The sequence below is a fragment of the Panthera uncia genome, chromosome B4, assembly GCF_023721935.1.
Source record: "Panthera uncia isolate 11264 chromosome B4, Puncia_PCG_1.0, whole genome shotgun sequence".
NCBI lineage: Eukaryota > Metazoa > Chordata > Mammalia > Carnivora > Felidae > Panthera > Panthera uncia.
Window position 1 is genome coordinate 48,312,157 of NC_064809.1, and position 17,147 is coordinate 48,329,303.

At 37.7% G+C, this 17,147-nt stretch overlaps 1 protein-coding gene across 1 annotated transcript in view; it reads right to left on the reverse strand.

The window, feature by feature from the left end:
* The window catches only part of SLC15A5 (solute carrier family 15 member 5), an 84,713-nt gene extending 68,320 nt beyond the window's left edge, over positions 1 to 16,393 (reverse strand). Inside the window, exons 1-2 of the mRNA XM_049625143.1 lie at positions 16,033 to 16,393; positions 11,657 to 11,879 (exon numbers count right to left, since the gene is read on the reverse strand). Coding sequence (XP_049481100.1) covers positions 11,657 to 11,879; positions 16,033 to 16,393 — 584 coding nt within the window. The remainder of the gene's footprint in view (positions 1 to 11,656; positions 11,880 to 16,032) is intronic.
* Positions 16,394 to 17,147: the final 754 nt, after the last annotated feature.

Below are 17,147 nucleotides of genomic sequence, written 5' to 3' on the forward strand. Positions count from 1 at the left end.
GGTCTTCTTGGTGGATAGACTCCTTGATTATGATATAATGCCCTTCTGCATCTCTTAATATGGTTTTCATTTTAAAGTCTAGATTGTCTGATAGAAGTATGGCTACTCCAGCTTTCTTTTCTGGCCATTAGCATGATAGATGGTTCTCCATCCCCTTATTTTCAATCTGTAGGTGTCTTTAGGTCTAATGTGGGTCTCTTGTAAACAGCATATAGATGGATCTTGTTTTCTTATCCATTCTATTACCCTATGTGTTTTGATTGGAGCATTGAGTCTGTTGACATTTAGAGTGAATACTGAAAGATATGAATTTATTGCCATTATGATACTTTTAGAGTTGGAGTTTCTGATGGTGTTCTCTGGTCCTTTCTGATCTTTGTTGCTTTTGAGATATATATATATATATATTTATATATATATATATATTTATATATATATATATTATATATATATATATTTATATAAATATAAATATAAATATATATATAAATTTTTTTCATCTTTTCTCCCCTCATTGAGTCCCCCTTAAAATTTCTTGCAGGGCTGGTTTAGTGGTCACAAACTCCTTTAATTTTTGTTTGTCTGGGAAACTTTTATCTCTCGTTCATATTTTGAATGACAGCCTTGCTGGATAAAGAATTCTTGGCTGCATATTTTTCTGATTCAGCACATTGAATATATCCTGTCACTCCTTTCTGGCCTGCCAATTTTCTGTGCAGAGGTCTGCTGCAAACCTGATATGTCTTCCCTTGTAGGTTAGGGACTTTTTTTCCCTTGCTGCTTTCATGATTCTCTCCTTGCCTTAGTATTTTGTGAATTTGACTATGATATGCCTTGTTGATGGTCTGTTTTTTTAATCTAATGGGGGTCGTCTGTGCTTCCTAGATTTTGATATCTGTGTCTTTCCCCAGGTTAGGAAACTTTTCCACTATGATTTGCTCACATAACCCTTCTACCCCTATTTCTGTCTCTGCCTCTTCTGGGACCCCTATGATTCTGATGTTCCCTTTTAGTGAGTCACTGATTTCTCTAATTCTTAAATCGTGCTCTTTTGCCTTAATGTCCCTCTTTTTTTCTGCTTCATTATTCTCTATAAGTTTGTCCTCTATATCGCTGATTCTCTGTTCTGCTCATCCATCCTTGCTGCCGCTGCATCCATCCGTAATTGCAGCTTAGTTATAGCATTTTAAATTTCATTCTGACTATTTTTTACTTCTTTTGTCTCTGCAGAAATGGTTTCTTATCTATTTTCAACTCCAGCTAGTATTCTTATTATCGTGATTCTAAATTCTGGTTCAGACATCTTGCTTGTATCTGTGTTGGTTAAATCCCTGGCTGTCATTTCTTTGTGCTCTTTCTTTTGGGGTGGATTCCTTCATTTTGTCATTTTGAAGGGAGAAAAGGAATTAATGAGGTAGAAAAATTAAAATTAAAAAATTAAAATTAAAAAATATTAAAATTAAGTAATTACACACACACACACACACACACAAATCGAATAAATGATGCTAGATCTTAGGTGTTTTTTTGTCTGGGTGTTGAAAGTGGTTTGACAGATTAGAGAAAAAAAGTGGGGCGGGGGGGAAGAAAGAAAAAAAAAAAGGAAACCATTTGAGAATTTGGAAAATGAATACACTGAAGTAGACTAAAATGAGAGAATGGAAGTAAAATAGCATTTGAAAAAATATACACAGAGGTAGAGAATACATAGAAAAAATTAAAGAAAAATATTTTTATTAAAAATTAAACACAAAAATAAATTTTTCTTTTTCTATATTCAAGAAAAAGGAAAGAAATGAGAGAAAAAAGAAAAAAGAATAAAAAGGAAAAAAGAAATCGTTTGAAAATTTGAAAAAGTGAATACACTGTAGTAGACCAAAATAAAATGATGGAAGTAAAATAGAATTTTAAAAAAATTTACATAAAAGCAAAAAATATAGTAAAAAATTAAAAAATATTTTTAATAGAAATTGAAGGTAAAAATGAAGTTTTTCTCTTTCTGCATTCAAGAAAAAGAAAAGAAAAGAAAAAGAGAAAAAAAAAGGCGATTGTTTGAAAATTTGAAAAGGTGAATAAGTGAAGTAGACTAAAATAAAATGATGGACTTAAAATAGAATTAAAAAAATTTATACAAAAGTAAAAAATATAGTAATGAAAATTAAAGAAAAATATCTTTAATAAAAATTGAAAATAAAAATGAATTTTTTCTCTTCTGTTTTCAAGAAAAAGAAGTGTAAAAGAGAAAAAAAAAGAAAGAAAATTGAATTCAATCTGCTAACAGATTGAAGTAGGACTGAAATTACTTCTTTTTCCCCTAAAAGTCAGTCTAGGTATCGCTTTATAGTCCATATACTAAGTAGATGGTGATACTTGTGTTCTTGAAGAGCAAGGTTGGCCCAGTTGGGCGGGGCTCAGTGTAACGGCTCTGCTTTCCACTAGATGGCGCTGCTAGCCTACTGAGGTGGATTATTGAAGTCCCTGTGGGTGCGTATGCGCATGTGCCGGAGGGGTGAAAATGGTGCCACCCAGCTACCCAGTCTGTTCTCCCAGATCAGCAATCATGCACCTGTCATCTGTCTTCAGCTTTCGTCCACTCTCTGCTTTTTCACTCTCTGTGACCAGGCCCCGGGGCAGTACCTCTCTCCTGAGTTTTGTCTCATATGTGGCTGCTTTCCCAAGCCCCTTACTTCTGAAGGACTGCAGCTTTGACCCGTTCTGCCCCTCTGTGGAGGGTCTTACCGAGCAATGGCCGAATGAACAATGGCTGAGTGTCGACTGCACCCTGGAACGCTTGCTGGACCCTGCTGCTGCCAGTGCCCCGAGACTGTAGCCAGGTGCCAGCCTGCCCCCGAAAATGTTCATGAGATGGTGTAGCAGCAGCTTTTCAGGGATTATGGAAGATCACAACACACATCTGGCACCAGGATTCACCCTTAATGACGTTGTTCCAGCACCAGAGAATGTGGCCACCCTCTGGGGTCTGCTGGGACCAGGTGGCTTCAACAGTCTCTACCAAATGTCCTTCCAGCAGTGAACCGTTTTTCCCCATGTGGCCCGAGATCCTCCCGGGTCCCACTCTGTTCCTGGTGATTCTCCCTTCCCACCAGAGCACCGCCACGTATGGAGCTGCAGAGTTGCAGACTCTGCACTCCCCTTGTTTACAGTCTTAATGGAATTTAAACCTTCTCCTTTCTCCTTTTTTTAGTTTAGTCCCTGCAGCTGTTTCCAATTTTCTACTTTCTCTCCAGCTGCTTTGGGGAGGGGTGCTTTTCCCGTATTCTCGCCCCCCCCAGTCTCCGTCCTCTCTCTGCTGGCAAAAGCACCTCCCTTCCTGCGCCTCTCGCTCCCCATGTTCACTTCTCCGCACCGTATGCCTACTGAATTCTGTGGTTCAGGTTGTGCAGATCGTTGTGTTAATCCTCCAGTCAGTTTTCTAGGTGTGTAGGATGGTTTAGTGTTAGTCTGGCTGTATTTCATGGATGCGAAACACACAAAAAACTTCCATGCTGTTCTGCCATCTTCGCTCCTCCTGCTTGTATATACATTTAAGCTATAAAATTGTGGCATGTTGGCTAAACTAGAATTTTCTTTTTTTTTTTTTTTGAATTTTTTTTTAATGTTTATTTACTTTTGAGACAGAGAGAGACAGAGGATGAACGGGGGAGGGTCAGAGAGAGAGAGGGAGACACAGAATCTGAAACAGGCTCCAGGCTCTGAGCTGTCAGCACAGAGCCCGACGCAGGGCTCGAACTCATGAGCCGTGAGATCATGACCTGAGCCGAAGTCGGACGCTTAACTGACTGAGCCACCCAGGCGCCCCTGAACTAGAATTTTCAAATATTGTTTATTAGATTTCTTAGTAAGTGTATACATATCAGCTATGGAGTCTTAACCAATTTTGTCATCTGTGTTTCATTCCTTTTGAGATTACATGTGGAAAGAATGCGTTCTCTTATCTAAAGTAGAAGTTGGCAAACTTTTTCTACAAAGGGCCTCATAGTAAATATTTTAGGCTTTGCAGGCCATATAGTCTCTACAGCAACGACTCATCTATGTGTTGTGGTGTTAGAGAAGCCATACACAATACTTCACTGAATATGCCTAATGAATCTGGAAAAGGTTGCATGGTTTAAGAGTTGAATCTTCCTATTTATTCCACTTTTCAAAGTATGGGCAAACTCAGGTTATATCTAGACAATGCATTAAACCAAAGACACGACTGTCATTTGAATAAAACTTTCGGTATTTCTTCCCAATAAATAGTATTACAAATAAGTATCTAAACTAGCAGTCTGGTTTGCTAGTTCTGGGGAAATAATCTCTGCCTGTCAACCTTGCATTGGGTCTAATGAATTATTAGAATGCATTGTTAGAGTCACATTGTAGAGGGGGGTCTTAACATTAAGTTAAAACATTTACTGAGGTAGAATTAAATACAGTAAAATGCCTGTTTAAATATATAGTTTTATGAGTTTGGGTAAATGTTTCAATTGGGCAAACACTAATAGATCTAAGTTTTAGAACACTTAACATTATCATTAAGATTTAAAGGGCCTCCCTGATTAGATCAGGCCTATGCAGGATTCCGGGATAATCTCTTCCTTGATTACTTTAAAATCAAATGATTAGAAACTTTAATTACACCACACAATCCCTTCGCTTTTGCCATATAGCAACATAATCAAGGATTTATACCCTGTCATCTCTGCCATATTCTGTTGGGTGGAGTCAGGTCACAGGTTGTGCCCAAACTCTGGGGGATAGGTCTGTCAAGAGTATGACCACTATGGGTCATCCTCTGGCATTTCCTCTACTTGTTCTAATTGATCCACTCTTCCTTCCTTTTCCCTCCCTCGCTGTCTCCCTCCTGTTTTCCTCCCCTCCCCCCGCTCTTCCCTTGCCTCTCCTCTACTTCCTTTTTATCCCCTCTAAGTGAAAAGAGAGTCACCAGGCAGGACTGGCTACGCGAAAGGGATATTAAAGGTCTGAGGAGAAAGGAAAATGTTAGAACTAATCTAAAGGAGGAGGAGAGAGAGAAGACTGGATACTGGATACTTGCTATAGGTAATGCCAAGGGGGCCACACAGCTCTAGGCCCACAATAAAAGACTAGTAAATAAGTATTTGATGAATAACACAGCATCTCATAAAAAAATCAACTGATCAAACAACAACATAGAACAATAAACTGAATAATTGACCTAGGAAAGTAATCAAACATGAAACATGGCCGTGCTGAGGAAACTGGTTCGCTATTGTCCACTAATGGAAACTTGTCACGATGCAGGTGAGACACACAGAGTTTTGTAGGACAACTGGGGAGAGTCCCTATGCTCAGCCTCCGGTCATCCTTTCATGCTGCACACTTGAGCTGTGGCTGTCAGCAACCGAGAGAAGCTGGAGCCCGCAAGCAGTGTTATATTTCTTTCAATCTTTAGGAAACCCCCCTTTTTTTAAATGTTAAATGTTGCTGAGAAAATCCAAGAAGACATTGTGTGGCTCTTCTAAACACCACATGGTGATGTAAACGAAATTACTCTAAAGAAGGTCAAAGAAAATTACAATTATTCCAAGACTTAAATCTTGTGAAAGGTAGTTAGAAACAAAAGAATTATAGTGCTGAATATCTAGGTATAGGAAGAGATTTCACATAAAGTACTCCATGTATTTTAACAGATGCCATCCGACCTATTTGATTGTGTAATTTTCCGAAAGAATTACCTAGTACAGGCATGTTTTATATATGTCTTTATTGATCCATGGACAGGATAAGCCATAGATAATTAAGGGGGAAATTGTATATGTATCAACTGTAAAAAAAATAAGAGAAATAAAAATCTACCATGTTCAAACTCACCATTAAGACTCCTTTCATCTCATAGCTCACTAGCAAATTGAGTATATAAAGCACCTCTCACACAGAAAGTCAGAGAGCAAAGCACTAAAGCAAAATAAATACCAGTGATTAAGGAAAATTGAAAGCAGCAGTAAAAATATGTTTCTTTAGTCTACTTTTAAATACAGACTGGGAACTGCAAATAACGGGGAGTACATAGAAATCTGATTTTTTTTTGTCTTCATGATCCTATGGTATTGAATACAAATAAGGGGGGGAAAACTTGTTGCTAAAACCTCAGCAATCCTTTTGAGATCATTTCTTTTAAATATTTGCCTTACCTTATTTAGTAATCATTATTAGAGTCGCTCGAATATTTTGTCATGTCTTAGACGGACCAAGTTTCACATACTTCAGTGTTATTGTAAGTGATTTTAGGGGAAATGGTTTGAAATGGTTTTTCTTAACCTGAGAATATACCAAGAGGGGAGGAAAGCTTTCAGGTGTTCATGGTGGTAGTGGACAATTTACGGAGTTCAGGGAGAACATTTTATTCTGTACTGAACAATATTGAGATAATTCACCAGGGGATTGGTGGCTCTTCAATGGGATAGAATTGAACTGTTCGGAAGCGTCAAGGAAACACTTGGGCGCTGAAACCCTGGTGGATGGCTGTTGTCAAAGGTTGCTTCTTTTAGTAGAAACATTGGCCCATTGAAGTACTTCAGAGAACACTCTGGTAGCCATGAATTTGGGGAAAGAAGGATCAAATGGAATTTTTACAGGTCTTACTGTTTATCCATACTTTTTTTTCAACGCTGCAGTTAAAGAAGAGGAAATTTAATAAAGGAAGATATTGATTTTGGTGAAGAGGTAGTATGATTAAAGTAAAAGGTATATTTTTAAATAAGAAATTTAGGAGAATATTTCACTCTTTCTCTCCCTGCCTCTCCTTCTTTTAACTTACTCTTATTCACAGTTGCTCCTGTGTATCATTTTCTTATTTCCTTAAGAACGTTAGACTATCGCATATTTACTGATGGAAATAAGTCCCTAGTCATGTACCTACTAATTTTAAATGCGACCACTCAGGCTTTAAGAAAAAGCAGGAGCAGTAAGTCATGTAAGAAATCTGTCTTTCTTTTCCTCAATATTCTTTGGTTTCCACGATTGTATGTTGGAGAGGAATTCTGAGTGTATTTCCTGAAAGCTTACAACTTTGGCAAAGTTAAAGGCGGTGCCTATTGTTATAAGAGTAGGTAGGTAGCATTTGTTAAACTTGAGTAGGACCCGTGCAAATAGAAGTTTGGAAGATTTCTTTTGTATATTTTTTAAAACCTTTATTTATTTATTTTGAGAGATAGAGCATGCAAGTGTGCAGGGAAGGGTCAGAGAGAGAGAGAGAGAGAGAGAATCCCAAGCAGGCTCCCCTCCGTCAGCGTGAAGCCTGACGCAGGGCTCAAACACAGGAGAACTGTGAGATCATGACTTGATCCAAAGCTGGATGCCTAACCAACTGAGCCATCCAGGCACCCAGTGATTCTCTTAAAGCTATTTACAGGCTATTTCTCAGTATGTAACTCACATGATATTTTGAATATTAATACAGTTATTCCACAAACTGCTTTGATTTTGATGGCTGAAATGTACTTCATAAATTATGATTTTACTACTGCAGAATTCAGTAGATTCATATTTTGTTTCTCTTCTCAAGGATCATGTAGATTTTCTCACTCAGATGGATTTTTAGGTGTGGTGAAAAATTGCTATGAATCATCAAAACTTTCCAAAGCCGCGTGGCATCCAGTGTGTGCACTCAATGTTTAGTTTCATATCTTTTCAAGGTATCCCTAGACCACATTGGAATTCCCTTCCCTCAAACTTCTGGAATTGTTTTCACAATTCCGAAGCACTTGATAAATGTGTACATTCCCTAGCGATGCTTTCAGGAAATTCTGATCTAAGTGGTTGTGGGTGGGGTCTGGAAAACATTTTTAAATAAACCCCTTAAGTGATTCTTAAAAGTAGGCAATTGCTTGAGAGCAGTTGTTCTTAAACCTGACTACTTAGGCAGCTTAAAAAAAAAAAAAAATTCTGGTCTCTCAGTCTCACCTCAAACCAATATATTTGGAACCTTTGATGTCAAGGCCCAGGAATCAGTATTTCTTTTTTTTTAAGTTTATTTTTGAGAGAGAGAGAGAGAGAGAGACAGAGTATGAGTGCGAGAGGGGCAGAGAGAGAGGGAGACACAGACTCCAGGCTCTGAGCTGACAGCACAGAACCCAATGTGGGGCTCAAACTGGTAACGGTGAGATCATGACCTAGGCTAAAGTCAGAGACTTAACCAATTGAGCCACCCAGGCGCCCCAGGAATCAGTATTTTTAAGATTCCTCAGGTGACTTTTATGTACATCTAGGATTGAGAATCGCTGCTTTCAAACAACACTCAAGTAAATATTAAACAGCTTCCGAAAAAACATTCCGTGGGATAACAAATTTTTACCTCTGGTGTTTCCCTAAGATAAAAGTTACTAAATTCAAGTAAGTATTAACATCAGAATATTTTAGTGGGAAACAAATATTATATAGAATCAATTTGAGTACTAGATATTCAAAATTTCTGGGATGGAATAAGTCAGTCTCTAGACTTTTTGAAGAACTCCACCAATATTCTATTTGGACTTTCAAATCATGTATAATTCACTCTGGTAACTGGTTAGCAACAGACTATGATATGCAGATAGGATGCAAATTATCAGGTGAAGTAACTAGAGAAATGTGGAAGCAAGATTTGAAGTTAATTGCAGTAGAATTTAAAATTATGGTTATAGACAGACTTAATTATCCACCTTTCTTTTTGCTTCCAGAAAAGATTCTGCACAGGTGTATTTACCTAGATGATCTCCAGTGTGGTGACTTAATTGCACACCTCAGATTTTGGAGAATGCTGGAAGAGCCAGGTTCTAATCTAGATAACAGCACAAGAATGTTGGCAGATTAGTATGCCTCTTGATTTCAGGGAGTTTAGCTATATTCTTTCAATAAGGTACATAGCTGAGGAAGATCCAGTACCAGATGGTGATGTTGGCTGGGAGTGGTTTTCTCACCTACACTTGGCAGCTCCACTCAGAAGTGGGGCTTTCAGTGCTCGAGACTTCCAGTCTATACTATTTAACATGATCATTGGGAAGCTTTAGGTGGTATAGATGCAATGACATGTCTCATTAAAGGTCCTGTAACTAGGAACATCTGACATCTGTGCTGAAAATAGAACTGGATGCAGCCTTCAAGTGGTTACACATTCAAGTGGTATGCTGGTTTTTAAAGATACTACTGAAATTCATTATATTAACCAAGCTTGTAATTTCTCTACACACTTTTGACTTGGAGAAATAGATTTTAAATTAATGTGCTGCCCATTTAAAGATGGCCTCCTCCTAAACAGGTTCCCTCTTACCCAGAATTTAGACAACGATTTTAGCTGAGGACTTACTAGTCATTTAATTATAGTAACAGCTACCCTAATTTGAATTCCTGTGATGTGCTAGGGTACTTTATATAAAATAAGCTATAAAACAGCCCTCCAAGGTAACCCCATTTTGTGGATGAGGGACTGGTGCTTTGAGAGGTTAAGGGACCCGCTGAAAAGCATAAAACTCCTCTGACAGAGCCAGGATCCCATCAGTTTGCCGGCTGCCCAGTTGGATCCCTGTCCATCTTGCCACCAGCCCCCGCAGTATATACAGCAATAGAGTTAACATTCTTTTCTATAAATTACAAAAAGCAGTTGCTCATAGTTTTCCCGTAGCTTGATTTTAGGAACTTAAAATCAAAAAACAAAAATCAAAAAACTGAAACAACCAGATTCAGCCTTCAAGAAGCTTGCCTTCCAGGGGGGTCCTTTATAACATGAAAGAGTAACACCTTGATTCCTCATGCACATTTCTAGGTGCTTTAACTTTAGGTTTTAAAGATTCTGCATGATTCTTTCTATTAGAGATTTTAGTAAAATTAGGAAATAATAAGAAGCCAAATTGAAATGTGTTCTTCCTAAATTTGGCCTTGCTCCTCCCAGCTGCAGAAATTCATTTTCACCCTGCTCCCCATCCCCCTTTTAAAGGCCTAAAGTACAAACCCATTGGGAGTCCCCCCCTTTCCCAAAGGAAATATTTCATTCATATAATGTCTCCTTTGTAATCAACACTGAGAAATGTCACTTTGATTAAACACAACTCTGAATGACTAAGACCACAGTACAATAAATTCTCCAGAGCTATCTTTCAGAACAACTGATTGCTCTCCAGTCTTAATCCTCCAGAGTCTTATTTAATCAAAATGATGTTGCTAATTAAGGATTAAAACCTCCGAATAGAATAAAAAAGAAGGATTTTTCTTTCTCCTTTGGGCAGGTCAAGGAGGCAGAATTTGCTATAAGGAAGTAAAGAGTCCCTTCCACCCTTGGTAAAACTGCATTTTTTTCTGACGTTTGGACTGAATCCAAAACAGGCCTGAGTGCTTTGTAATATTAATATAACTGGGAAGAAAGAAAGAAAGAAAGGAAGGAAGAAAGAGGGAGGGAAGGAGGAAGGGAGGGAAGAGAAAGAGAGAAAGAAAAAGAGAGGGAGGAAGGAAGGAAGAAACTGCCTTGGATAGTTACATGGTTATATATACCCAGATTATTGATTCTAAATTTTTTCATTTAATGATTTTAATATGAATTTTCTTTAAATGTTTTGTCTGATTCTGTCTGTACATTGCTTTTTCCCATTGCTAACATTGATGGAAAGACAGAATATTTAGAAAAAATGTTGGCAAATCATTTCACAGAAACAGGGGAACAAAAGAATGTATCTCAGATCTACTTGATATTCCACTGATGAGTAATAATAACAACAAAATTTGCTAGTAAACGCTGAAATGCTCTACTTTAAGATCCAAATTTTATTTTTTTGAATCTGTATTCGATAACAAAAATTGATTCTAAAACCACATAAAGCTGTGTAAGAACTCACTGAAAGAGAAAAAGATTTACAGAAAGTAGTTAGATTTTCATGGAATCCAAACTCTTTTAGGTGTTAGGGGTGAAGTGGATGCAAGACAGAGGTACTGGTTGATGTTTCAACAAGTTGCAAAATATAATTCAACAAATTGTATTCAAATTGTGTTCAACACATTTAAAAAATTTACAATTTGTAGAATACAAAAATTGTAAACTGCAATTCAACAAATTGTAAAATACTTTTTATCTTCTCTGCACTAACCTGTGCATTTATAACCTCTGCCACATTAGTCTGCTACAGTGTAGACATAACTAACAACAGCTACCATTTATTGACCACCTACGATGTGCCAGGTTCTCTGCCCACAATGCACACATTATTACGTCTAATAAAACCCAAGAAGAGGTATCATTATAACCCTCCATAAATGATTAAACTGAAACTTATAGAGAATAAATGACTTGACCAAGGTCAGATAGCTTGTGTTAAGTAGAGTTGAGACTTCTACCCAGGCCTGTTTGGCTCCAAAGCCACCTTGCATTTAATATGATAAGCCACTTGTTTATTTGGAAGATTAATTTATCATTGCATTTCGGGAAGGTGCTGGTAAGCTGTGGTGGTCTGTACCTGACTCACAGGCTCCCACAGTTCCTGGCTGAATCATTGTCACAGGCATTGTCACGTCCTCACTTACCCAACCCAGTCAATGACAAAAACTGAATTACTACCATCAACAGAGTACCAGAGAGCAAACAATGAGAAATCCCAGGAGGGAGAGGAACATCATAAACCTTGTTTCTCTTCTAGCCAGTGCTACTTACCAGTTAAAAAAAGACATTTGTTTCTGGGATCCATACTCCTGAAGGCTATAAGCATCCGGTGGACAAATGATGGCTCGCATTCCTCCTGTGCCAAGGCAGATGAACAATAGTGCCATGTAAAACAGCCTGTTCTGCTCCTTTGTTGGTATATTGTTAATCATATGGTGTGTGCCTATATAGAAATCTTCCAAGGGAAAAGCAACCACGGATAATAAAACAGTGCCTGTAGAGAGAGAAAAAAGGAGAATAAATATGGCACAGACCAACCGAATCACCAGACCATGTTATAAATAAGGTTTTAACTCTGAAAGTAGCATCATTGTGTGATTGTCTTATCAAAATATTTGTTAGTCACTGCGATTCTGGAGATAGCATGATTTTTCTAAATGTGAAAACTCCCTTCAATATGTCTTTCAATGAATCCAGAAGCCTAGTTCTTTCCCCTCTCAAATTTGACGTATCTTTTCTCTCAGATGTATAAGGAAATCATGTCCATTTTAACAGAATTTGGAAATATGTCATATGAGAAGCTAGAGATGCCTGTAATCTCACGCCCCAGAGCCAACCACTGTTAGTAAGGGTTATTTGTTCTCGGTCACTAGAGTGATAGAAAACTCGAAGATCTCAGACATGTCAAAAGCCTGCTAAAGAAAATGTTTTAAGGAGAACATTATCAGAATTGTAAGAAGAACAGAGTCTCTTTTCCTTTTCTACTCTCTTTCTCCTTTTAATGCCCTTTGATTTCTCTCACTGAGGCAGCTGGGCAGAGCCATCTTGGCACACACAGAGGTAAGAAGGTCAGGTGGGTGAAGCAGTGCAAGCCTAGAGGAGGGAAAGACAGGAAATGACAGGGCTGGGGCCAGTCAAGCCTTCTCACTTCCATCTCGCAGGGACCACACTTGAGCACTTTCCTTGTTTGATAGAAATTTCATACTTTTGCTAAGCTCTTTAAATTCTGCAAAGCAATTATATGTATTATATTGTTTCATCCTGGAAAAGCTTTGTGATGTCAGAGGTAGATTTTCTCTTATTCCAATTTTTCAAAGAAAATAGATCAGATTTAGTGAGGTTAAGTGACTTGCCCAATGTTACAGAGCAACCGTGATGTTATCTGCCTCTTTTTGTAATTCCCATCAAGTGGTCAAATCATCTTATTTATTTATTTATTTACTTATCAATTTGATTAGTGAAAAATGCTTCTCCCTGTTACTTTCGTCTTCCATATTTTAGATTAATTTGGCTTTCGTATTTTTGATATAAATTTTTACATGGTGGTTTTGTGTGGTTAATTTTCTCAATTAGACTATAAGCTCCTAAAGGCAAAACTTAGGTCTAATATTTTATCTCCCTCTTACAATGGCTTTTATAATGTGAAGAATATATGCACTCAATAGCTGCTTGGTAACAAATTGATTTATCATGAGAGTGGGCCCTTTAGATTACTGAGGTTGAGATGTTTCCTGTCAAGTTTGGCCAGATGTGATACCAACTGCTTTTTCTCTGCCACTCAGTCCACTTGTCTCTGGAAGGGTGATGTGAGGCCTGGCTAGGCTAAGGGCACCCAAAGGGGATGGGCAGAGAAGTTACTTCTTGCAGCAACCATATATTTAAAGACAAACACTTTTAAAAATATACATTTGTTTACTTATTTTGAGAGAGAGAGAGAGAGCACTCACAAGCAGGGGAGGGGCAGAGAGAAAGGAGAGAGGGAATCCTATGCTGTCAGTGCAGAGACTGACCCGGGGCTCAAGCTCACAAAGCATGAAATCATCGCCTGAACTGAAATCAAGAGTTGGATGCTTAGCCAACTGAGCCACCCAGGCGTCCCTAAAGACAAAACACTTTTACCTTTGTGTACATTAGAAAGATGCTTTGCTTCCATCTTTTGAGAAAATGTAATACGTTGATTTCATTGGATCAAAACTTTATTTTTATCTGTTGTAAAATTGATGTAATAAAAATACAAGTCTATTACACGTATGATAGAAAGTCTCCTCTTTGATGTGTGCTATTGTGCACTACATAATCAGCACACATACTTCACAGGTCTTTGTAAAACACCAAGATGTGCTATCTCCTCTGCTAGGTCGTGGGGCCCCACTGGATTTCCTCTCCAGAAGCTAATGAGTCCATCAGAGAAGACGGACATACAGGTGGAAATTATATTATAATGTGCTAAATGAAATTATAGAGGTTTGATTAGAGTATGGGTGAGCACAGAGAAGTGAACAACATGGGTCTTGAAGGAAGGACAGGATTTTTCAAGTCTTGGATATGGGGCAGAAACATAAAGGAAGGTTGAAAATTTCAGACATACGAAAAAGCATATGTAAAATTTTTAAAGAAGGGTAGTAGACAAGAAGTTCAGCATGGTTGAGGTCACATATTGACACAAAAGTCTGGAGAGGTAAATTTGGGACAGATTGTAGAGGTTCTTTTGTACTAAGTTGGATTTTGTTTTTTTAGACAATACAGCCAATATATAGATTTATTGGCTGAGGAAGTCAATGTTGTTAGTAGAAAGGTATATGGATTGGAGTCATACTGATAGACCAGTAAGTAGGCCATTGTAATGATCAAGAAAAAGCAATCTGCAGTTTTGAGCTAAGGTTTAACATTGGAAATAAAAGACACATTTTTGATAGAACCTCTGATACTCAGTGACTGGTTGGAATTTGATGGCAGCTGTTGAGTGGGGGCCAAGGAAATAGCTTTTAGTAAGAAAATGAATGGTTATGGAGTTGACGTAGGTCTTTTGTTGGTCAAATTCTAAAATTGGGACTTCAGTCCTAGTCTGATGGCTTACACAATAATTTAGACTGATAGGAATCACCATGTTAAATAAGAAGTTACCAAAATCTATGGGTGTGGTCTCTTACCAAATTCAGAAGAGAAACCATTCAGGTGCTTGCCTAAATGTCTCCTTATCAGAAAACATTCCCAGATACAGAATAGTAACCATGTCACTGTTTAGTCTCCCCTGTCCCCTTACTGAGCCGTATTTTTCATCATAACAGTACTGAGCACCTGGCATAGTGTCATTTGCTTGTTTACATTTCTCTTTCTTTGGAAAGTCAACTCCAACAGAGAAGAGACTGCATTCCTCCTCTGTTGCATTCCCAGATCCTGGGACAATGCCTGGCACAAAGTGGTCACTGAGGAATGTTTGTTGAATGTTGACTGAATATTTACCATGCAGTGGCTTTGTTTTTATTTAACAAAACTGGAGCAGTGAAGAAGTTATAAGTTTAAATCACACTCTATTAGATGAATGGTGAAGGTAATTGATCACCTGCTGGAAATTGGGTGATATGTTGGATACCTGATATCCACCCCTTCCTCATTTATCTCCTCCCCTGTTCCCCCAAACCTGCATTTCTGCTACACTTCTCAGTAATGGTGAATTGCATACTACCTTCCTAAGTTCCTCAGCTCAGAAACTTGGAGTTAATGTTTGTTTTTCCATCATATTTGTTCTCTTATTTAGTAGCCAAGTTTTAACGTTTTTTTTTTTTTTTTTTCCATGTTCTCTCCTGGATTGACACTTCTCCTAGACTGTCCTCTGAGGTGTTCTGGTCTCCCTGTATAAAACCTGTCACTGTGGTTGTCTATCCTTTTTATTGAAGAAAAACATTTCCCAACTGTTTTAATTATATCTTCAGTGACTCTGTTGTCCAGAAGAACAACATAACTTTTCAGCCCCAAGTTCCAGACTGTTCATCAACTTATTCTCTATACCGTATCAAACAATCTTGATATCTCCCCAACATTTCTCACAATCTCTTGACTCCCAAACTTGTGTAGATTATTTATTTTTCTCTATATAAAGAAGCACAGTGTAGTGCTTGAATTCATTCATTTGTTTAGCATATAGCCATAGTTCATAATATAGAAATCATGCCTGCATATGCAATCTTAATTACTATATGGCTAATTAAGAACCACCTTTTGATGAAAACATCCTCAATTATTCTACGTGAACTTCAAAACCCTTCTTAGCACATTTCATTGTAGTTGCGAAGCAAGTGAACTTCAGGTTTCACATAGAATTTGTCACGAATTTCGGCTTGGGGCAGGAAGGGGGAAAGGAGCGCATTTGAAGCACAGAAGACAGACACCTAAAGAGGTAATTATTATAAAAGATGATCAGTGCAATGATATAGGTATCAAAGCATCCACACATCCACACTCACACATACGCACAGATGTTTACTAGCATCCCTCAAATAATACAAAGAATAGTATAAATTGAAACAATACTCTTCATTTATCACATTTTAGGCTAACAGCAAGATAAGGATAATAGAAAGTGAAAACTCTACCAAAAAGCTATTCAATTGAGTTGCAAAACAATCCAGTCAGAAGAGGACACTCACCTAGAAAATGTAGACATAAGCAAACATATACCAGTTTGTTTCTTCTTAGACGGACATCAGCAAGCCATCCCACAAACACAGGGGTAAGTATTGAAGTTCCAATAAAACACAAGTTCAAAATGGCTGCCTGGTAATTGAGGTAGCCAAGCTTGACAGTGCAAAAGGGGATCATATTGCAGACGACTTCAAAGAAAATGAACCTCTCACACAGCTCCACCAGAAACAAACAGATTCTAACCCGAATTTTTTTCACAGAGTATGATGAAGAGAAATAACCAATATGTCTTAGAGTTTTCTCCTTCTCAGTGCGGTGATTTAAGGATATTTCTTCATCTGATATTTCAAAGTCTGTAACAGACATGACTACCCTCCTTGAATACAACTTTTGTTAGTGTTTTGAACTTGGTGATTTTTTTTACTCCCAACCCTCTAATGAAAAAATAAATAAGATCTTTGCTTTGAATTTCACAACTCCATGCTGAAGTTTCATACTCTTTTTGCACATTAATGTTGTTCATTTTGATGATCCGGGAGCATGGGGGAGGAGACACAAGTGTTTAAATGTTCATGGTAGACCAGCATAGCCAAATCTGATTTGTTTGTCTAATTATTTAGAGGCTAATTAGGCTTTTCCTCCAAACTTATATTGTATGACATGAATCCTGTTGCATACATGTAGAAACTCATCTGCCTCACACTGATAAAGGTTTAAATACTGAGGCAAAAGAAGCAGTTTTTCAGGAGAATTTGAGTACTAGATCAAGAAATAATTTGAGTCTAATAATTTCTGATACTTTAATTAAACAAGCCAGAACAGCACCAAGAGATAAAGCGCGAAAGGAAATCTATTTTTGAGGGGGCAGAATACCTTATCATTATTACATTTCTTGTTATTTTTGGTTGAAATTCTGATAAGAAAGCTAATTATGTAACAAAAGTGCTGGTACATTTAGGTAACAAGCAGAGTTTGCAAGAAAGTAATTTAAGTGCTCTAATGAAAGGAGAAAATATTAAACAAAAACCCTTTTCCTTTAAGTTGACCCCATGCTTGTAGAACAGCCTCTCAGAGGAAATCAGAATCAAAAGGTGCTTTTTGACTCCTTATTATTAGTCAG